The 23,270-nt window shown below is 45.0% G+C and overlaps 2 protein-coding genes across 6 annotated transcripts in view; both read right to left on the bottom strand.

Moving 5' to 3' along the window:
* The window catches only part of LOC133493693 (zinc finger protein 11-like), a 79,285-nt gene that overhangs the window by 16,263 nt on the left and 39,752 nt on the right, over window positions 1-23,270 (bottom strand). The gene's annotated exons all lie outside the window — the stretch shown is intronic.
* Window positions 2,212-10,986, bottom strand: LOC133493696 (amphoterin-induced protein 2-like). The gene is made up of 2 exons (XM_061807373.1): window positions 7,022-10,986; window positions 2,212-6,164 (listed from the first exon to the last, which is right to left on the bottom strand). The coding sequence occupies exon 2, from the start codon at window positions 6,144-6,146 to the stop codon at window positions 4,581-4,583; it is 1,566 nt and encodes a 521-aa protein (XP_061663357.1). The 5' UTR covers window positions 6,147-6,164; window positions 7,022-10,986; the 3' UTR covers window positions 2,212-4,580.

The following is a 23,270-nucleotide window of genomic DNA, read 5'->3' as shown; positions in this document are numbered from 1 at the left end:
TAGCAATACGAGCCACACTTTCATTAAACTTTGGAATTACGGCCTGTCGGGGAATTATTACGTTTTAGAATCCGCCGCCGAGAAGACGGATGCTTCCTGGTGGGTATTGATCCAAGTAGTATTCATTAAAGCCAAGTGCTGCGGTCATGTGCTTTGGCGTTATGACCCCCCACCCCCACCCCCACCCCTCTCCCTGCTAAAATGTTATTGTGTAATCCAATCGTTCGGTTTCGGCGGCCCGTCATCATTCGGGAAATGATGCCCGTATTCGCATATTAGAATACTGCAAGTCAGCAGCTGGCGCAGTGGATCGAGCGCATGTACATTTCTCAGATAGATTAATTGCAGTATCTATTACAGGGATGCAAAACATTTTTGGAGTCGTGACATATATTAGCCATCTGATGCGAGCTCAGTCGTCTGTGGAAAATATGCAGCTCGTTAGACGAGAGTGGTTTGCACTCAGTACTTAAGAAACGCGATGATGTTATGCTTTTTACAGAAGATCGTCGCACTCACTGAACCTTCCGTGAGATGATGCGAACGTACACTCTACGAGGGAAAATTGCAAGGTACTCCCTCCAAATATAATGCATTATCATCCTCAATTTGTTTAGTTGGTATTTTTGGCTCTGAGAATATTTTGGGTGTTTTATTAGCATTCGCATACTCTTCTACGTAATGGGAAATCCAATATCTGGACAGGTTGTCAATATAATTACATAAAGAAATAATTCAACATGGAAAGTACCTTACCTGAACACACAAAAGTGTGAAAAATAAATATAATATAATTATAACCTAACCCGAGTTGCCAGCCAATCGCAGGGCACATCGAGACAGACAGCCCCTCTCACAATCACACCTAGGGGCAATTTCGAGTGTCCAATTCATGTCGCATGTTTTTGGGATATCGGAAGAAACCGGAGTTCCCGGAGAAAACCCACAAGGGCACAGGGAGAACATGCAAACTTCACACAGGCGGGGCCGGGATTGAACCTGGGACCTCAGAACTGTGAGGCCAACGTTTCCCAGCTGAGCTACTGTGGCGCCAGGTTGTTGAGCGGATTTGATATTTGATCACAAACGTGTGGAAAAAATATCCAGAGAAGAGAGAAATGCTTAAATGTGCACTATATACAGACATAAAAACAATTACATGTACATCCAGTGATCCTTTCATTTACGAGTTTAATCTGTTGCGTGACCGCACTCATCACTCAAAACCCTCAAATCATCTTTTCACACTGTAATAAATGGAATTGTCATTTATCGGTTTCAGCCATTGTGCACGTTCTGGTCTGTGTATCTCGGTATACTTGCTTCCACCGCAGAGACACACATGAAGAAGAGTTTCACTACTAACTCACTAAAATGCAAAAATAACACAAAGTCATTTTGTGCAGAACTTAAAGTATCATTATGTCTGTCTGCATGTGTTACTGCCCCATTTGTACTTCACCAGGTTTAAAACATGGCGACAAGCAAAACTATTTATCAAACTGTAAGCTGTTTTGAGTTGTGTTAGCCGTGAACTAACACAGTTGTTTTAAATCTTCTGCAACATGATCCCGACACTTAAAACATGTCACTTCTGCAGTACTGTTGAAGCTACTGACATGAATCGAGGTGTTTATGAGTTCAAATTCAAACGGGAGCCTTTAATTATCCCTACACTGAGCACGCGTCGTACATTAATAGTGAGAGTATTCTGGCTCCCAGTCATTAAAAAGTCACCGCGTTAAGCTGTGAAAAAAAACACCTCGTCCTTGGGAGTGGTATTTCCAGATTGGTCCCAATGGGAACCATCAGCGAGGCGTCGACATTCAACAACAGCCAATTTCCGCGTCACTTCTTAAAGCGCCGCACTTTTGGAAAAGGCTCCTTCTGTCCTCTCTGCCTCGGAAATATGATTGTACAATCATGTGAAGTGTTTAAAAAAAAAAAAAAAAGAAAAAAAAGAAAAGCAAGCAAAAAGAGGCTTTAAGGTTTCACTTTTTCACTAGCAAATGAAAAGGCCTTAAGAGGATTTTGGGAAAATTGTGATTTGCTGACTCACTAAGAGGTTATTTGCCATGCTTTAAATCCTTCTGATGTAACACTACTTTTCATTTTTATCACCCAAACCGACTTCATTTCCACACTGCACCCAAAATTAACTTCTTGCAGGTACAAAACGACGCAGGACGCCTCTAAAAGTCAACCCTTTATTTACAAAATGTGCAATACGCAGGCATGACCGTACACTCGACGACGCGTTTGTGCATATTCAATGAGACATCACAACTTAAATATGTAATATTGCGCGGACAGTACACATGTAAGAAGCCAAACGAGCTTCTTGGGCACCTTGGAAACGACACCACACATCTAAAAATATCAGACAAAGGGAGAATGTAGGTCACACCTTTCCTCATCGGGCGACACCAATACGGCCTGAATGACACTTCACTCGCCGGCATTTCTTTTCTCGGGCGCAAATGGTTGATGCGTCCAAGAGTTACTTTGCTCGGGAACCTCTCGGTCGATAAATCCGACTACAGAACTTTTAATTCTCACAAAAGAGCGACTGGAAATACCGTACAAATCACGCATTCACCTCTTCTACTTCATCGAGAAGATGAAAAAAGGATAATGTTGCATTTGATTTCTCAATTCCCTTTTACAGCAGCTCACCATTTGCTTCGGGTGATATTTTGAGATGTAGCGTAGATATCAAAAGTGTACACACCCAGGTTCCACCCCTTTTTGTGGAATTATTAATAAAAAATGTCACAATATAGCCCAAGCTGAGGCCTTATCAAGTTGGAGGGAACTTTGAAACATGACAAATCCCAGTCATTGTTCATGCTGAACCTTCAAGCGTCTGCTCAGAAGCATAACATGTTAGCGAAAACCGACAAACATCTGAACTTTATTTGGAGTTAATCAGAGGCACTTTGAGAGATGAACATGACTCGAAAATACAGCCACGTCTTGGTTACAAGAGGGTGTGCGCACTAATACAAGCGCATTCCATCATTCCATCCATTATCTACCGCTTTTCCAGGTCAGGTCACGGGGAAGTTGCTTCAGCAGGGATACCCAGACTTCCCTTTCCCCAGCCACTTCTTCCAGCTCTTCCGGAGGGATCCCGAGGCGTTCCCAAGCCAGCTGAGAAACAGTCTCTCCAGCGTGTCCCGGGTCGTCCTCGGGGTCTCTTCCCGGCGGGACGTGCCCGGAACACCTCACCAGGGAGGCGTTCGGGAGGCATCCTGATCAAATGCCCCAGCCACCTCATCTGGCTCCTCTCAATGCGGAGGAGCAATGGCTCGACACTGACTGAGCTTCTCACCTTACCTCTAAGGGAGAGCCCAGACACCCTGCGGAGGAAACTCATTTCGGCCGCTTGTATCCGGGATTTCGTTCTTTCGGTCACGACCCACAGCTCGTGCCCATAAGGTGAGGGTAGGAACGTAGATCGACTGGCAAATTGAGAGCTTCGCCTTTCCACTAAGCTCCCTCTTCACCACAACACAATACAACCACATTGTTTGTGTTTATTTATATTTCCCCTCTCAAAGAGTCCATTATTACTGTATAATAATACTGCATATTCAAATTGGGTTGCACAGTTTATACGCTAGGCTAATGGTGGAAATTAGTTTTTAAGTCATTTTTCTTGGTTTCATGCTCTTCCATCACATTTGAACAGGGGTGTGTAGACTTTTCATAGCCACTGAATCTTGATACGGCTTCCAGTCTGGTGAGATCCCATAATGTATGTAGTTGATATGATTTGTGAGTTTATATTTTAATGCTACACAGTTTAGATTTGAAGTGAACATTTTTTTACTAATAATAAAAATGCATGGTTGAAATGGTGATGTTAGCAAGCTCGTTTTTTCTGACTCCATTTAATTTTTCTTTTTTTATATGGACATCGCACAAGATTAAAGGGATTCCGATGAGCGGTTTAAGCACGTGAAAATGTGCACACGGATATCAATCAGCCGGCCACTTTCTACATTTGGATGGTGCCGAGACATCTCACAAAACAAACTATTTATTGTACATGTACAAATGCGCACGGTATAACTCCCATCAATATCCATCGCTTCATTTCTCTCTCGCTGGCAAGTGCTACATCGGTCGAACATACGATTCCTCCTTTCTCCGCGTGCAATAACTTGAGGACACAGCAGACACAGTTTGATCTATAATAAAAGACGGTCGGCTCGGTTTCTATGGTGGTGTTTGCACAGCACGACACTTTCAATTAGCGACAGTCGCTCACACCCGACAATGAGCTTCAACCGCCGTGGCGCCGTATCGACTCGAGTGCGATTGTTGTGCCGGCTGCATTTCAATCATCTCCGCTGTCAGCTTCCCGCTTCAGCTGTAACGTTTCCGTATGGAGCCTTGTATAAACATGTACGGGGGGGGGAATCAGAAAATTCGGTTACATTACTCACAAAAAAAAAAAAGTTGGGGATTTTTGGAGCATCCTGCAATTTCACCCGGAAGCCCAAAACGCCAAACTCTTTACGAGTAATATGCTGCATATTACCAGCTTCCATGTAAAACTCAATTTTTTTTTGTTATACCATGAGGGCTGTGTCCGTGAGGGTCTGCCCCATTGTCCGGCTCCCGTTTTTAAGAATTCCCTCAGTGCTACCGTGACTCGCGTTGACAACTGGTGATTTGGCGCCAGCCGGATCACAGTCCTCCATTTGGGGCTCTAAGAAGGCCACCCTTTTCCCGTTGGAGCGCCGCCGCCCCGACTCAACTTCCCTGGGGTCCGAGCAGAGGACGATTGCTCGTCCGCCGCACCCTCCCGTGGCGCCGCCCCTGTTTTCCCTGCACCGGCACGGTGTCAGGTACAGGTAGAGGAGCACCAGAATGATGCTGACCACGCAGGAAGCCAGGGTGGTGAAAGCCGTGTTGAAGTGCTCGCCGGCCCCGCGGTGGGGCAAGCCGCTGGCAGCGACGGAGCTCGCGTTGCCCACGACCACTTTGACCTCGGGAGACGCGTCGAGGTCATAACGGCGCCCTCGGGCCGCCACGCACACGTACGCACCGGAATCCTCCGTAAGCGCTCCTCGTATCTCCAGGCTGCCGTTGGGGAGGACTGCCAGGTGAGCGCTCGGATCGCGTGGCGCTGAATCGAGCACTGCAGTGGGGGTGACCCAAAATACCGCCGGATCCTTTGTGGGAGGCGGGACAAAGCCAGGACATGCCAACCGCAACGGTTTACCCGGATCGACTTGGTAGCTTCCACCCTCGACGGACACCTCCTCATTTAGGCTGCAGTTCAGCTTCAGGGCTACGTCGTCCTTACACGGGTAGTCATCTTGAAAGTCCAACAGGGGCCCGTACTGCTTCCACGTCCAGTACTCCAGAAGACCCAGAAAAGCGCAATCACATGTGACGGGGTTACCCTGCAAATAAATTCCACCGTGTTGGCTCAGAGAGAGCAGCGTGTAAACATGTACGCCGGAGAGCCTGTTTGATGACACGTCAAGAAAAGTCAAGTTAAGCGGCCCTTCTCCGTCCAGAAGACTTACGGGGACTGATGTCAGCCTGTTGCCGGACAGGTAGAGCTTCACCAGGCTGCGGAGACCGCTAAAGGAGTCGGGATTGATCTGGACGATCTGGTTATCGAACAAAAGAAGCTCTTCCAGCTCCGTGAGGCCGCTAAAGGTAGACGAATTGAGCACTGATAGATTGTTAGAGGACAGGTCCAAGTGCAGGAGATGAGGTGTCGCCGCGAAGGCCTGCGCCTCGATTTGACCGATGCGATTGCGGCCGAGAAGCAGCGCGGCGAGTCGTCCGAACGGCCGCGTTATCCAGTCGGCGGGCAGCGCAGTCAGGGAATTGTGGCTCAGGTCTAAGCGTGCGGCGTAGCCGGGTAGGTCAGAGGGCGGCGCCGACAGATTGCAGCCGCTGCAAGAAATGATATCGCTGGTGCAAATGCACCCAGGCGGGCACGTGAGCGCCCGGGGAGGGAAGCCGAGACAAAAGGAGAGGAGCAAGGCCGCGGCGGCCGGTTTGATGCTGCTCTTGCTCGACAGACGGGACGCAATGGGACACATGCTGCTTTTCCCTCGGGGCCCAGTCTCAGCTCGCCGGCTCACGTGGCTTACACATGTCAGCTTTAAGGGCATGCGGTGTTGACAGTGACGCTGAGGAGGAACCACACAAAAATGATCAATGTGTTTACTACTCCGGGCGTACTCTTTGATCCTATTAAGAGGAATCCGTGAATAACATGGCTGCACCTAAGGGGATGCAACGATACCAAAAGCGGTACCCGGTACTGTTGTACAGTTTTGATCGTCGTAAACAAATCTCCAATAAATAACGCACTGATACCACATCACCGTGTACACTCAGCTGTGTCTGTCCAGAGATATTTTCAGGACACGGATGACAACAACACTTGGGCGACTGCAAGTTATGCTCTGCAAAATAGACGACGAACACTATAAAACCGGCAAGCGTTGACATTTGCGATTGCCTTAACCCGATTTGCAGTGACTTTGGTTTCTTCGATGGACTGCAATAGCTGAACAGATATTATTCTGTTGTTTTTTTTAGTTTAACCGCGTAATCTGCTCATAACAGGAGGATAAAATTGATCTACGTCACCGTTTAAGGGACACTTTGGATATATGAATGGACTTTTTTTGCAGTTCTTTGTGCATTGCCCAGATTAAACTGTGTTGTTGGTAAATCCGTGAATCTCTGTGGGAGTTTTGCTGTATTTTGTTTGTTTCTACGTTATTTTTTCGCCCTTTCGGCATGTAACTAAGACCGGCTTGTTGTGCTGGCTCAGATGTGATAAAACTCTTGCATCAGACTACTGAAGTGGAAAGTTAATGTTTTCCCCCCTCGTTTGAATTCTTTCAAAAGTGCTCTGCCAAATCCCGTCAACTCAAAAGAATGAACGTTGGGATGAATTCTCCGGTCCTACATCCTATTGCATATGGGCTTATAATAGAAGTAAAGAGGAAAGAATAAACACGAGCTGCCTGCTCACCTTGACGCCTACGCAGCTGCCGCCTGTTCAAACAGTCATCCTCTTGTCCACGTTCAATTTCTGCATCCGCGCTCGCCCTTGCGCGGACCCGCGCGCGATCCTCCCTGCGTGGATCTCAAAGCGCAATTCGCCTGGGTTTCCAAGCACGGCGCACCAGAGGTGGAAAAAAAAAAAAAGCAGACAACCTACTGCCTGGCTGGCTGGCGTGTGTGCGCTGTGAGCAGCGATGGGAAGAAGGAAGCTGCATATGAACTGTTCACCTGCAGGTCGAGTAGCGTGACGCCGGTGGGAGGGGACACCCGGGCAGGCGGGCAAGCAGGGCAAGACGGAAGCCGGCGCAACGCAACATCGCACGCACGCGACCGGAATTGAGGATGAGAAAGCTGTGAGCTGGACAACCCTGACGCAAATGCATCAGAGCAGTTTTTGCAACCGGACATCGTGGAACTCATTATAACAATGGTTGTCAAACTTTTTGCACCAAATAATAAATAATACCAAACTACTAGTACAATGACCAACATTACAAGACAGTAGCATAGTAGGCCTGGGAGTTCATAAAAAGCGAGAGGGCTTTTATTCCTAAAAAGTACATTTATTATCCGTGTGAGCCAGTGTCATGTTATTATCATGTTAAATGTATTGCATATAACAGTTAAATCTAAATAACCAAATCCCAAATCAGTGTTATTAAACAAACAGATCAAGAGTCAATGCAAATCTATTAAAGCTAAACATGATACGTTAACTTAATTGGATTTGGGCAGTGATTCTTTCAAGTCCCACTAGAGGGAGCATTTTTGTGGTTCCACTGTAGAAACCATCAAATGTTATGCAAACTCAGTAAATGAGCAAGCAATTTTGCCACAGACATCGCCATTAGTTCAACAACAATAGGTATTAAACAACACGACCATAATGTAAATCGTACTTGCTGGAAATGCGGATTATTCAATGTATTTCTGTGTGAAGATCTTAGACATATTTTCCCAGTCAAAGTTGTCGGAAACTTTGTGCTCTGACCAACCAATAGGAGCACGGAAAAATGCTGGCCGTTTAAGACGAGTTTGAAATCTGATTGGTTCAAGAAACAGTCTCGCTGCTAATATAATTTAAGTTACATCGATCAGCATTACTGATTCTCAAGGCTCTGGCCAGATTAGATTAACATGGCAGCACATAGAGGCTGAAACCTAATTGGGCAACAAAAAAAACAAAACAAAAAAAACCCCACACAATATCCACATGCACGTTCTTGAACCAGTGCAGCCAACGGAAACACCACAGAACGAAGAGAATACACCACTGAGAATAAAAGAATCCCATTTCGTGGAGCCGATTTTGGAATTGAAAACGAAACTGCTTCAATCTTTTTCTTGAGAAAAGCAAAAAATATTGACTGTCTATTTGCGGACAAGTGGAACGGTTTGAATTATGAGAAAATCAGCCCGGAACCAAACTGAGAACAACTGAGTGGGTAGATTTATGTTCAAATTGGTAGGTATGAGCCGACAATCGCTACTAGTACAGTTTTATGGCTTGTAGTGATAAAGGCAATTGTCGGTCCAACATTGCAGTCATATATTATCATAAAATATGTGCTGAACTAAAGATATTTAACGTCATGTGCACATCAAACAGTAAAAATGAGCATTAGAAGGCATTCCAGAAAGATAAATGCAATAAAGACATTCTACTGACATCCTAGTGGTGACTAATGATTTCAAAGTATGGTTTGACAGCCTCGACCCTGAGACACCGACCGACGCCATCGTTCCAACAAGTCAAAGCGACGCAACCTCGGCAGCGGTGACCCGGGTAGGAAAACGCGCCATACGCTTAAATGGTGTCTTGCCCCATTAAAGATAGCATCATCGCAATTAAGCGCGTGCCCTTGAAGATGCCTTTTCCCATTTTCCCCCCGCAGTGCCAGCCGCAGCCTCATTATTTACACTGTCGGTTCCGCAATGTGGTGGAAGACTCCAGAAGGCCTTTGGCAGAGAGGCTGCCGAGTTCAACCTAATGGGTTTTCGGGAGAATTGCCTTGAGAAGCAACATTTCAAAAGTCGGCTGTCGCAACAGTGTGCTGGATGTAGAATTGGCTAAAAAATATCGTTTGTATTATGGCACTGAGTTTTTTGTGAATTAATTTCGTGTCGATTCGGGAGGGAGCTGCTGCGTCGCCATTGTTTGTGTCAAATAGCAGACGGGAGCTTTCATAAACTCCATTTGCATTTGTACAACTCATGACAGTTTTTGTCTGCTTTTCTCCTCTTTAGTCCACCTCCCCACCCCAACTCCGACTGCCTGTGTCGACTCCTCCACGCACAAACAGAAACAAAAAAAAGGAGGGGCGGGGGGATAAATTCTATTATAATTGCCCTTGCAGAAAGATGAGTCCATTTCATTAGCGGAGAGCGATGTGAGAATGAGGCCCCACGCCTTATTACTGACTTGAGTCTAATCACAATGCACTGGTAATTATGAGCTTTCCACCCAGGACACCGTGACAGACAAATCGGTGTATGTTTCCATGGCGCCGGCCTTCAAAGGGGAAGGCCGTTGGGGATAATGCCAGACTGTCCGTCTTCCCCACCAGAACCGCACGCCCGGCTTTACTGATTCATAGCGGATGGACGACAGCTCCCGCTTTGCTATTTATTGGCGGCGGCAGCAATAATGAACCGCTCGGGTTGATAGCGCCTATGAAATCTTTCGTCGTGCGCCCCGTCCTTCCTTACGCGGCGGATAATTGCATCATTTTGGCACGTCAGGTACGACGCAGTCACTGATCATATGGTTACGACAAACACCTGCAGTGTTCTGAGAATTGAAGATGGCAACGTACTGCAGTACATGACTCGTTCTGGAGGAGAAGTGTTTGAGACAGCATGAGAAAACTCGGCACTTGTTTTTTCTGCTGCTTCTTTCGCAGCAATATTGAGCTGCAAAACAGATATCAGTGATACACTCAGAAGCGATTATGCAGAAGCACACGCTATGCAGTCTTTAGAATGCCAATGACAAAAGTGCCACTATTAGGGATAACTACCGCCGCATCTTAGCTTTGATTGTGGATTGAGGATCCCATCGATTGGCTGGGTTGAAACTGATTTTGCATTGAAGGACACGTGTGCACGTGAGGTGCACATATTATTCTTGTCACATCTGCATCTGAAGCCATCCAATTTGGATTGGAGAGTCACACGAGTGGCCGCAATGGGATGGAAATGCATCTCCCCTTACGGGTGTTTCGTCACAGCACATATTTGCAAAGAACTATTTCAAATGTGGCTTATGAAAATCATCCTTTGACAAATCAACACACACAAAGACACTATTGGGTTATTTTAGTGCGAACCTCCTTGCAAATCATACACCGATCATCCCGCACTAATGGAGAAAGACAGTTGCGCAGTCATATGCAAGATTTTAGAAGCGCTCCACATCTCTCCCGGCGCCCTTTCACCTATGAAAATCACGCCTACTTCATATTCTCCCTTTGAAAGTGACGGCGGCCCGACGCCGAGACGTAGTCGGAAATGACTGAAGTTCTCCTCTAAGCGGTTCTCTGCAGGACCTCACTCTGTGACTCCACTCCAGTTTCCAAAAAAAGACCCTCGATGCTTGGCGAATCGCTATTTATAGTTTGTCTAAAGGATGAACAAATGTATCACGACAGCATCTTCTTCCCTGGATCAATTGTCCTTTTGCGTGATGACGGCTATTATGATACCAATAGACTGTCTTCTAAAGCAAAAACTACACAGCTCCTTCTTATGGAAGGCATGGAGTGATGAAGATCACCGTGAAAAAGCCAGAGAGTATAATACACGTGCAGGCCATACACAATGGGGTTTTTTTTGTGTGTGTGTGTGTGTGTGTTTTACAGGCAATGACAAAGAATGGGACAATAGGAAAGGAAGGAAAGAGGGGAATAAAGCAGGTATGGGATGAAAGTAAGATGATGAAAGAGGAAAGTGAGTTCAAGGAAAGGAAAGGTGGGGGGGTGGGAGGGAGGAAGGAAGGAAGGAAGGAAGGAAGGAAGGAAGGAAGGCAGGCAGGCAGGCAGCAGGCAGGCAGGCAGGGAGGAAGGAAGGAAGGAAGGAAGGAAGGAAGGAAGGAAGGAGGAAGGAAGGAAGGAAGGAAGAAAGGCAGGGAGGGAGGGAGGGAGGGAGGGAGGGAGGAAGGAAGCAAGGAAGGAAGGAAGGAAGATCCAAAGCAGGTTTAAGGAACAGAACTCAGGATGCACGAATAAAATCTAATGTAAGATGGATGAAAGAAGGAAGGAGGTCAGGAAAGAAAGGATGGCAGGATAAAGGGAGGAAGGAAGGAAGGAAGGAAGGAGGCGAGGGAGGGAGGGAGGGAGGGAGGGAGGGAGGGAGGGATGGATGGAGGAAGGAAGGAAGGAAGGAAGGCAGGCAGGCAGGCAGGCAGGCAGGCAGGCAGGCAGGCAGGCAGGCAGGCAGGGAGGGAGGGAGGGAGGGAGGGAGGGAGGGAGGAAGGAATCGAGAAAAGCAGGTTTAAGCAACAGAAGTCAGGATGCATGAATAAAATGTAATGTGAAAGCGATGAAAGAAGGAAGGAGGTCAGGAAAGAAAGGATGCCAGGATCAAAAAAATAAAGTTGAAGGAAGGGAGGTGGTCAGAAAGGACGGACCAAAGGTTGCAACAACGAAGGAACAAAGAAAGGAGCGAGCTTTGTTGGGAAGAAGGTTTCAGCGAGGGAAGGCCGGGAGGACTTGTGCTGAATAGAAAGCAACTCCAAGGAGGGGAGGAAAGAACAGACAATCCCGTAAATCTCTTCAACTTTTTGGGTCATCTTGGCCCACTTCCTATAAGACGCGCAAGTGCGCGTGTAAACAATTGCCACAGATGGTGACGATGACATGACACGCGTTTGAAATTGCTGGCTTGGACGCACAGAGCTGCCGTGGCTACGAGGCATCTTTGTGCTCCTCTCCAGCGAGCGAGCGAGTGAGCGCGCATAGAGCGGACGCCACGGCTTTCCACTCCAATCACCGATGTCGTGACCTCGCCGCAAGCCTTCGCCGCTCCAAAATTTCCCGCCACCTTCTCTGTAGTAGCGTCACGTCTTAGATATTGTGTGAGTATGAATCATGCACATGGTTCTTTGATTGTGAATTTATTTGGAGACAATTTGAAAACAAACAATTATTGCAATCTTTTCCACCCCCCAAATGTGTTGGTCTCCTCGTGATTACTGGTCCCATTTTTGCTGAAAGGGAAAGATATATTTTACTTTATTTTACAATTCATTATGTATAATATATGACAGCTGCTGTACACAGTATATATAACTGACAAATTTAGGTCTATGTGATGAACTACTGTATTCTCATTTAGTTTAAGTATTTAATAAGTGGTGATACAACACCCCCAGGTGGAGATTGAAGGCATTGCCATGAAATTTTGGCCACTTTTAAATTGGACGACTTCATCAATGTTAGAGGTTGTATTCTATTGCTGTACTTCCAAATAGTATCTTGCAGTACTGTGCTTTTCTCTTTTGCACCACATACGGGCGTTAATCCTTCCATTTGCGGTTCCTCGGTAACCATGGAGACGCAAGAGCGTACAGCATTGTCGTGCGATTGTAAAAAAAATAAAAAATAAAAAAAAAAAACATCAGCCCCTACATACACACGTCCCTTCCCAGTAACTGAGGTGAGCGAGTTCAAATTCGAAGTGAAGTGAAGAATACGAAACTTCAGATGTCCTTGAATGTGACACAGTGATGGTAATTTCTACTAACTTTATGTAGTGGCTGTTATGAATTCATACATGTTGTTATAAAATGAGATTTCTCAAAATTTATTCCATTTCTTACTATGTATTGTATTTAAAGCCCAACTGTCATATCTATAAACATTCTAAAATAGATATTGTCGTGAAAATTACATATAACATTATTCATTTCAATGTCTATACGAAAAAATAAATATGAGCGGAGAGCGCGTCATCCATGCGCAAAGTTGCGGGAGTGTCATTTGACATCCAAGCGGTCGCCATATTGGCTGCATCCCCTGTCCGTGATGTCACACTGTGAATTTCGCCATTGAAAACACGTTGTGCCACCTACTATGCGAGACGAACACCCCCCTTCTGACACGGAAGCTCTTTTCGAAGAAGAGAACATCACACAACCGAGTGAAGTGACCAGGGCAATATTACCCTATCGTTTCGAGCCATATTTATATGATATGCGGATCACGGCCAAAGCGCATGTGTTCAAATCACCTCCCCGTCCGATCCACTTCCGCGGCGGAGATGAGCCACCCCGCTGAAGCCGTGTTGACAAGGCCAGCGGCAAGCCACAAGGCCCGGGGATGCCATCCTACAGCGGCCTTCCGATGCGCACATCGACACATTTAGCACTCCTGACTTACGGATTACGCCACCCCCCAAACTATTGTTTTTTTTAGTAGACGTATACACATCTACCTGTCATTTGGAACCCACAAAGCTCTCGTCCTTTGCACCTGTGCAATCCATTTTTCACAACGAACCGGGTCATTTGGAAAAGTATGAAGAGCGAATCCATCCTCCCGAGTGTTGGAGCAATATCCAGCAATACAACGAGCCGGCATTTTGGCTAACACGAAGGAACAACGAGCTACCTTCCAGCAGGTAAAACTAGCATAAACAGACGAGACCGCTTCACTGGGCTACTGCCCTGTGCGTCACTTCCTGCTTCTTGTCGAAAACAAATCCCTCGAGAGGATTTCATGGCGGCAGTTACAAAAAGCCATCTACGTCAAAATCATGTTTTGTAGTGAAAAACGGATGGGTCCATACCGGCTGCCGTTTTTTCATTAATAACATACCAAAAATCATGCACTTCACGAGAGTGGACCTTTAAGTACAGCCCGTGAATATGTTGGCCGCCTCTGCACGTGTTCATTTACAAGGTGTAAGGGTCAAATCCAAAAACACGCAGCATTGACAGGGGAGTGGAGGAGGCCGAGGTGCACGATGCGGGAGTCGAGAGACTCACTCGTCCTGTCATCTGAAAGCGCAGGAAACAATGGCATTCTTGCTCGGGGGACTCCTCGGTTCCTCCGAACCCCTCTTGACTGTGTAGACAAAAACTGAAGAATGAAAGGGGTTGGGGGGTGGGGATACCTTTTGGTAATGCACGGACGCTAAAAATCTTCCAGAGGCCCGGCCTCTTCAATTGTTCAGTGACGCGGTGGAAAAGTCCACAGTCCTGGCCGAAGACCAAAGCACTCGCTCGCACGGACGCATCTCGCCCTCCCGAGGGGCAACGCAATTTGTGCAAACAACTGGCGCGTGACGCCCCACCGGACAAATCCCCGTTTGTGCGCTCGACAAGGGACACTTTCACATTAAGGAGCGGCGGCTCGGTGGGAACCGACGGCTGACCCGCCAACTAATCACAGTCACTTTCGGCAAAAACGCATTTACTCGGGAATTGAAGTGTGTGTGTGTGTGTGGGGGGGGGGGGGTCAGTTGGGGGCACACACAAACCAAGACTGCACGCAGGTCAGTCAAGTTCATCCAGATCCCGTTGCCATACAGTCAAAATGACTATTTTCCTGGGACCAAACAGGTCAACAAGTTGTTAAGGGGACCGAGGCCTTCTGAGAGGAGCTGGACAGACCGGGTGCGGACCCCAAAGAGTATCCCCCTCACCGACTTATCTTGTGTTGACAAGATTTCTCAGCTATGGAGAGCAAATAATCAGCAAATAAACAAATACTCAGAGATTCCACTGATATATTTGAGGGTTGAGGTACTTGGGTGGGGGTGGGGGGGTAGACCATAGTTTTTAGTGTACAGTATGTTTGTTTATATCTTTTTGTCCCTTCAAACAAATATTTCATTTGTGGTTAGCGCGACATGGACTTTCAATTGGGCTCTTGCAGTCATTTCAAGATGAAAGCACACTCCGGGTTCAGAACAGATGGCGCCTGAATCCTGCTTTCTCTGCTGTGTTTCCCAAAGAATAAAGCAAATAATAACAAACGCTGACAACATTGGGGGCTCAAGCTGTGCAGTAACTGACAAACAGCGTTCGCCCCGCGCCATCTGCACGACTCCCGCATTCGGCAAACTTTGAGGGGGGACACGTGCGGACCGTGGCGGTGGTCCTTTGCAAACAGGACGACCGTTGGGCGACAGTTTGGGTCCGGGGCGGGCGGCGCCCCAGGAGGCGCCCCAAAGACCCGTTTCCGTGGAGGGGAAACGGTCCGAAAAACACATTGCGTAATGATTACGTAAGGGCCTTCAGAAATTAATAGCTGAAGCAGAGATGCGGAACAATCTGCAAATTATGCCGAGGCCGAGCAGTATTGTGGCAAGAGGGGCGCCCTGCGTGGCTTGGGGAGGGGGGGCTGATCCCTGCTTGATGTGCCCTGGAAGGATCGCTAATGAACTTGAAAATGTGAAGAAGCGGAAGAGGAAAGTCTTGTTCACACAAATTACCTCTTTAAACCGCCGCTGTATGAATACAAATAAGACGAACAACTCCAAGCGACGGTAAAAACTGTCGAGCGAAATATGGCTGCCGAACACAGCTCGACCTCGTCGTCCTTGGTGAAATGAATTGAAATACCGTTCTTTTGTCCCAACCCCCCTCCGAAAAATGTTCGCTAATCTAACAAAGAGCATCCACGTTCATCTTTTTCCCCCAACTGCAACATCTTGGCTGATGATAAATGAGAACAAGCATTGGCATCGCACGATGAGTCTGCACACTCATCCGTCTTCTCCTCACCGTCAGTGTGTTCATCATCCTGCGCCTCAAAGCACTGAGACCTTTTTTTTTGTGTGTGTGTGTGTCTCTCATTTAATGGGGTACGCCATTGCCGGCCATCAATCTGACTTGTTTACTGCTAGCAAACAGAGCAATGAGAGATCCGGTCACGCTCACAAGTTTAAAGTGAGCCTGGCAGGAGGAGAAACGGAATCCTTCATTGTTTTTATTTAGTTGACCCTAAAAATCTCCATCCGTCCATTTTCTTTGCCGCTTATCCTCACAAGGGTCGCGGGAAGTGCCGGCTGTCAAAGGGCAGGAGGCGGGGTACACCCTGTACTGGTTGCCAGCCAACCGCCGCGCACATGGAGACAAACAGCCGCACTCACAATAACACCTATGGGCAATTTTAGAGTGTCCGATTAATGTTGCATGTTTATTTTGGGATGTGGGAAGAAACCGGAGTGCCCGGAGAAAACCCACGCAGGCACGGGGACAACATGCAAACTCCACAAACACGGGGCCGGGATCGAACCCGGGTCCTCAGAACTGTGAGGCCAACACCTTTCCAGCTGATCCACCGTGCTGACCTCTAAAAATGTATTCCCGGAAATAGGTATGGTGTCAAATCAGATGCAAATAGATTGGAATTAATTATACTTCCGTTCCTGTGCAGGGTTGCTGAATTTTTTTGTAATTTTAGCCATGGGAACGCGACTCTCCAGCTGCACCGGTGCCTCTTGACTTACGAGTTCATTTCATTTAAGTGACCATGCTCACAAATCCATATGTGTATCTGAAATCTGAAAGAACGTATGGAAATGTGACTACATATAACGAGGAATAAAACAGTTTGTGCTCTGATTTCATGGATTCATTGTGCGTCTCCTGCCTTGTATCTTGGTTACCCAGAGGGCAGTATATGAAGAAGGCAGTTACAATTGCTATGGAAGCTGCACTTGTATTTGTCACATTCTGCAGAGAATGAATAGTTATATGCCTGTTGAGTATCGTTATATTGTGTGTCTACATGTGTTGCCGAGCCTTTTGTGTTCAAATATCTGTCGTATCAGGGGGTGTAACGCCGCAACACCGATGCTAGTTTGGTCAGCCCGTCATACCGTTTTGCACGGTGTGTTAGCGTTAGCATCTTTTTGGAAGAATTGTGCACTCTCTGCCAAAATGCTGCTTGTTGAGACGTTTGCTGCCGCCATAAATCCAATTTTGCGTTGCAATTTAAAACAATAAAAAAATAACATCGGCTGAGCGACTGCTCATATTTCTAAAAAGTCAAGGGGCCGCTGTAATCTTTTCCTCCAGTACTTGTTTGCAAATTTATTACTCCGGTTTCAATTTGTTTTGGTTTTGACTTGAGTTTTTCTTTGACTGACTGTAAGCTCTCACTTTGTAGTCTATTTATGTTTGACTGTTTTATAAACATGTGAAGCACTTTGTGAGTGGGTCCTGTGTGGAAAAATGTCATGTAAATGCAATTCACTTATTTACTTGCTTGGTGGCGTACTTGCTTATTTACACTTCAAATCAATCATTGAAGGGCAGCTACAAGGAAGTAGAAGATGTTGAACAAGGGGATCGTTTCACCTCCGAAGACCAGATCACGGGGTCCATGTGAGCGGAATCAAGACAACCTCAGTTAGCTCATGAAACCTCATCTACAACATCTAAGATTACTTTAGCTCTTTTACGTCAGCGTTAAAGTAACATTTTTTATTCACCGTCCACTTGAAGTTCAATGTAAACAAAAATGTCAATCACACATTTTGGAGATAATGTGATTGTTTATCAAACACGGCATTCTTCCCATTTCCGAGATAAGGTGGAAAGACCCCAATCAGACTCGTTTGAGTGTTAGAGGCCAACAACATTCCTGCACGCGGAATATTCCGGATGACTTTCCCACTTTCTGTAAAACCTGCTTGCTCCATTACATACTCAGCAAAAATAGATACATTTGTTATATAAAAGTGATTTTGTGCTTTCAACTTAGAGAAAGCTCAGTTATATACTTCCAGTAACCACTGTGGCTATTTCGGGGGATATTTTTAGAAGGTGTAGGACCTTCTAAGCAGGAAAAAAAAAAAAATCATCCATCTGGACAAACATCATTTGCCAGAGGTGATGAGTCTTTTGTCTTTGTGATCTTTTCCGTCACACAGATGCAAGGTTCTTTCCACTTTAAGTGAGTCAAACAGATGTTGGAGAGAGGAAAAACACCAATCGCTTGTGCGGGCGGGGCGGGGCAGGCCCTCCCATGTTGTCAAGTCAATGTAAAAAAAAAAAAAAAAAACACAGATGTGATTATTTGGAAGGAAAGCACCAGGAGAGAACGGCACAATAAGCTTTTTGTCAAATGTATACAGTGAAGAAAATAAGTATTTCAACACACTGCTATATTGCAAGTTCTCCCACTTAGAAATCATGGAGGAGTCTGACATTTTCATCGAAGGTGCCTGTCCACTGTGAGAGAGATCATCTAGAAAGAAAAATACAGAAATCACACTGTATGATTTTTGTAACGACTTATCTGTGTGATACAGCTGCAAATAAGTATTTGAACACCTGAGAAAACCAACCTTAATATTTGGTACAGTAGCCTTTGTTTGCAATTACAGAGGTCAAACGTTTCCTGTAGTTTTTCACCAGGTTTGCACACACTGCAGGAGGGATTTTGGCCCACTCCTCCACACAGATCTTCTCTAGATCCAACAGGTTTCTGGGCTGTCACTGAGAAACACAGAGTTTCAGCTCCCTCCAAAGATTTTCTATTGGGTTAGGTCTGGAGGCTTCTTACGGCGCCACTCCTTGGTTTTCCTGGCTGTGTGCTTCAGGTCATTGTCATGTTGAAAGACCCACCCTTCAAAAGAGGAAAAGAGGAAAGAGGTTGTTCCTTGAAATCTCACAATACATGGGCGCGGTCATCCTCTCCTTAATATAGTGCAGTCATTCTGTCCCATCTGCAGAAAAACACCCCCAAAGCATGATGCTACCATCCCCATGCTTCAAAGTAGGGATGGTGTTCTTGGGATGGAACTCATCACCTGTCTTCCTCCAAACACGGTTTGTGGAATTATAACCAAAAAGTTCCATTTTGGTGTCATCTGACCACAAAACTTTCTCCCACGACTCCTCTGTGTCATCCAAACGGTCATTGGCAAACTTCACACGGGCCTTGACATGTGCTGGTTTAAGCAGGGGAACCTTCCGTGCCATGCGTGATTTCAAACCATGACATCTTAGTGTATTACCAACAGTCACCTTGTCTCAGCTCTTTTCAGGTCATTGACCAAGACCTGTCATGTAGTCCTGGGCTGATTCCTCACCTTTCTAAGGATCATTGAGACCCCACGAGGTGATATCTTGCATGTGGCTCCACTCCAATTAAGTTTGACCGTTCAGCTTCTTCTATTTTCTAATGATTGCTCCAACAGTGGACCTTTTTTTTGCACCAAGCTGCCTGGCAATTTCTCCGTAGCCCTTTCCAGCCATGTGAAGTTGAACAATTTTGTCTCTGGAGTCTTTGGACAGCTCTTTGGTCTTGGCTATGTTACAAGTTTGAGTCTTACTGATTGTATGGGATGGGATAGGTGTCTTTATGCAGCTAAGGACCTCACTCAGTTGCATCTGATTCAGAATAATCCATGGAGTGGAGGTGGACTTTTAAAGGCGGACTAACAGGTCCTTGAGGGTCAGAATTCTAGCTGATAGAAAGGTGTTCAAATACTTATTTGCAGCTGTATCACACAAATCAATCGTTTAAAAAAAATCAGATATTGTGATTTCTGGGTTTTTCTTTTTAGATTATTTCTCTCACAGTGGACATGCACCTAGGATGAAAATTTCAGACAACTCCATGATTTATCTGTGGGAGAACTTGCAACATAGCAGGGTGTTCAAATACTTATTTTCTTCACTGTATTTGAGGGCTTGAAAGTGAACTCCATCCATCCGTCAGTGACATTCAGGACGATGAGTGATTTCTGTCCAAGTTACATAATGCAAAGTTTTTTTTTTTGTTTGCCCGTGTCGTGTACACCCACAGGCCCGTTCTGCTCTCAAGTTTATGCAAACAGTGACTGTCCATATTTCGGATGATGAGGTCAAGCATCGAGTTCGTCTGTGTTTGCGCAGAGCGGACCGGATCGCTGCAGCTTCTCGTGAACTGACGTTGTTGCACTTCCATTTTTTCCACCCTAATGTAATATAAGAGGCTTAAATTGAGGTTTTGGAGTGATTTGAAGATGGATTTGATTTTGGAATTTGCAATGGTTTCAGGCCCTGTACAGGCACAGCGGTACTCGTTTGTTGCAAAAACATGAATGAAAAATGTAAGCTCACTGCTTTCATGAGCTTGATTATAACTGGTTCAAGTGGAACAAGTGTCCCAAAAGAACATCACGTGAATTATGAGCTGCCATTTCATATTCGATCAAAGATGTAATAAGATGACTGCAGCTATAGATTCAGTGCCTATTGGAATGATGAAGTTTCATAAAAAATATATTTCTGTGTCATCTTTTTTTGGCGGGGTGATAATTATCTCACCACTATTCAATAAATACAATAACTGCAAAAATATATTTTTTTTTTCAACGAGATTTTATTGTAATTGAGTCTGTTCTCCTGTCACATGCACTTACTCAGATGAGATCCCACCGCGAACAAGCCGTGAAATTGAAATTCGCTCCCGTCGAGCCCTTACTTATGTAGGGGACGCATATTTGCTCACTGAAGTCATATCACACACCACTTGGGTACAACTCCATTCTAATGACTTTAGTCACATGACAAAAGTAAAAAAAAAAGTGTCATTATTTTATTTAAGTCTATTTAAATATGTGCCTTAAGTGCTGGGTGTTTGGGGCCATTAATTGTTCACAAAGTTGTTTCTTTTTTTTATGTTTACTTGGGTTATCTTTGCCAGATCTTTACATTTGTGTGATGATCTTTATTATTGACGTGGGGAAACTGGAAAGAAAAAAAAATGAATTTGAGAACGAAGAGAGGGGGACGATGACAATCTAATCTTTTGTTTGGCGTCGCAGGATGCACAAGAATACTATAGACAATTGATTTTCTCTCTGGAGACCTCACCCACAGCGTCGCGATATTTAATCGCCGTCAGCTGAAGGAGTCGCGCTCTCATGTGAGATGTTTTTTTTTCCATTAAACATGAGACAGCATTTATTTCACATGTAGGCGCCCGCAGTTGACTGCAGAGATTGCTGCGGGTAACAAGGATTTTTTTATGGTTTCTTTTTCAAATTGTTTTTACCAGGAAAAATCTTAATATCTTTGCTCAAATTTCATCAGGTGCAAGCATCCATCACTATGTTTGCAACTCAAATCATCTTTCCCCATTGAATTGCCATTTATCCATTCCAGGATCATCAAGAACGCCAACTAAAAAATTGTTGGTGTTTTTAAGAAGGAAAATGACAATATGTCATGTGGTTTATGTTTAAAAAAAAAAAAAAACAACAAAAAAAACTGTCATATCACTGAATAGAGTGTAAAAAAATTAAGCTTGTGCATCATTATTTTGTGCATTAACTCTGTTTTCCATGCTTGGTCAACAGCGGGCAGTCAAATACGTACAGATGTCAACGTAAATGTTAGGATGAAACAGAAGACCGTCGCAAGTTGCAGTCATTAGTTTTTCGCAGAGGATAAAGAATATATATCTGCAAGTATTCTTATATTGTCTGTCGGCATAGGTTGCTGCTGTTCGTGTCAGCTATAAGTTGTTTAAAGGTTTATTACTACCATAATAGTGATGCTAGGTTTGTTAGTCCATCTATGGTGTTTCTCATCGTGTGTTATCATAATGCTAGCACATTTATGTGGCTTGGTTGAACGCGGTTACAATTGACCCCTCCGTACAGGGTACTTAACCACGCCTCCTGAAGTGACGTCACGCCACGTGCGCTAACGTAAGACAAACAGTAAAAATGGCAAATACAATACAATACATTCTGAACTGAGACAGACTCCATGCTTCTGATTTCATTCAAATCAACGAAATATTATAGATTCTAAATACAATACATTCTGAACTGAGAGAGACGCCATGCTTCTGATTTCATTCAATCATTCACACGTAGTAATATTATGCTAGCGGAGAACATCTCATTCATTTATACGAGACGTGTATTAAAAATCAAATTTAGGGCATATCTTCAAACACAGTCTGGTTAAGCTTCGGTCAGGAGCCAGCAAGAAAGCGACGCGTTTGTGCAGTCCGATCATCGCTAAATATCGCTCAACAAAGAATAAGTGTGTCAATCGTTCACACGTAGCGGTGTTATGCTAGCGGAGAACTTCGAATTCATTTATACGAGACGTGTATTAAAAATCAAATTTAGGGCATATCTTCGTGCAAACACAGTCTGGTTAAGCTTCGGCCGCGAGCCAGCAAGAAAGCGACACGTTTGTGAAGTCCGATCATCGCTAAATATCGCTCAACAAAGAATAACTGTGTCAATCGTTCACACGCAGCAGTGTTATGCTAGCGAAGAACTTCGAATTCATTCATACGAGACATGTATTGAAAATCAAATATAGGGCATACCTTCGTGCAAGCATATGTTTTCTGGTTGATATTAGATGGATTTAGTTGATGATGCGGTCTTCGATCCATCGAAGGCATTTTTCGTACTGGGTCTTCGGTTTTGGAAAGGGTACGAATCGAACTCCACCAACTAGCCTTTCAGGATACCTGTCGTCACTATTACAAAGTCCGTGACTACACCTCTTAACCATATTTTTTGTTAAATAACCCAAATACGCGATAAAACGCTAACTAAACCTATACTGGACCATGCAATGTTGTCTGAGAAAATGGCAGGAGCAAAAACGGGCTTTGGTTTATGCAGATCTTTGGCCTCTAATTGGTCAGTGACACGGATTGCGCAATATCCACAGAGGGGTCAATTATCTTTTCCACCCATATTTATTTTTTCCACTAAACATCAAACTGGGAGTGGCAATGAAGCACATGAGTTTTAAAAAAATGTTTTGAAAAATTAATTGTGCCAAATTGTTGCTTGCCGTGACGCTCGTTGTAACTCCTCCTTTGCTCGGCTCATAGTCACAAAAACTCATAAGTCTCAATTTGCCTTCACAAGGTGAGTTTTATTTTGTACAAAATGCATTTTTGGACGATTGAGCATACAGTAATCATGACGGCCATGATTATTTAAGTTTTCTTCTACATCTGTGTTCTTGTCTCGACTTGTAAAGTAGGATTTTCCTCATTTTTATTGCGCATATGGAACAAAATCCCTTCAGTCTTTAACTACCGTATAACTGTTACCATGTTGTCATTGTCCCCATTGAAGCCACAAGATTGCTCCCTGATGTACTTCGGGGGAGGACTCCCAACTCTTCCTGTCACCCTTCCTTCATGCGCCTCTTTCCTCCAATGTGACCAAACGGAATGTAAACAAAAGGCAAACTCGACCCTGACTCTATTTTCTTTCTATTTTTGCTC

Source organism: Syngnathoides biaculeatus, chromosome 20 (genome assembly GCF_019802595.1).
Source record: "Syngnathoides biaculeatus isolate LvHL_M chromosome 20, ASM1980259v1, whole genome shotgun sequence".
Classification (NCBI taxonomy): domain Eukaryota; kingdom Metazoa; phylum Chordata; class Actinopteri; order Syngnathiformes; family Syngnathidae; genus Syngnathoides; species Syngnathoides biaculeatus.
Note: the sequence above shows the minus strand (reverse complement) of the source record. Positions and strands in the feature narration are given on the sequence as shown.

Bases quoted from the DNA above. Each gene is read 5' to 3' on its own strand.
- LOC133493696 (XM_061807373.1), bottom strand. From the start codon at position 6,146: ATGCCCTTAAAGCTGACATGTGTAAGCCACGTGAGCCGGCGAGCTGAG.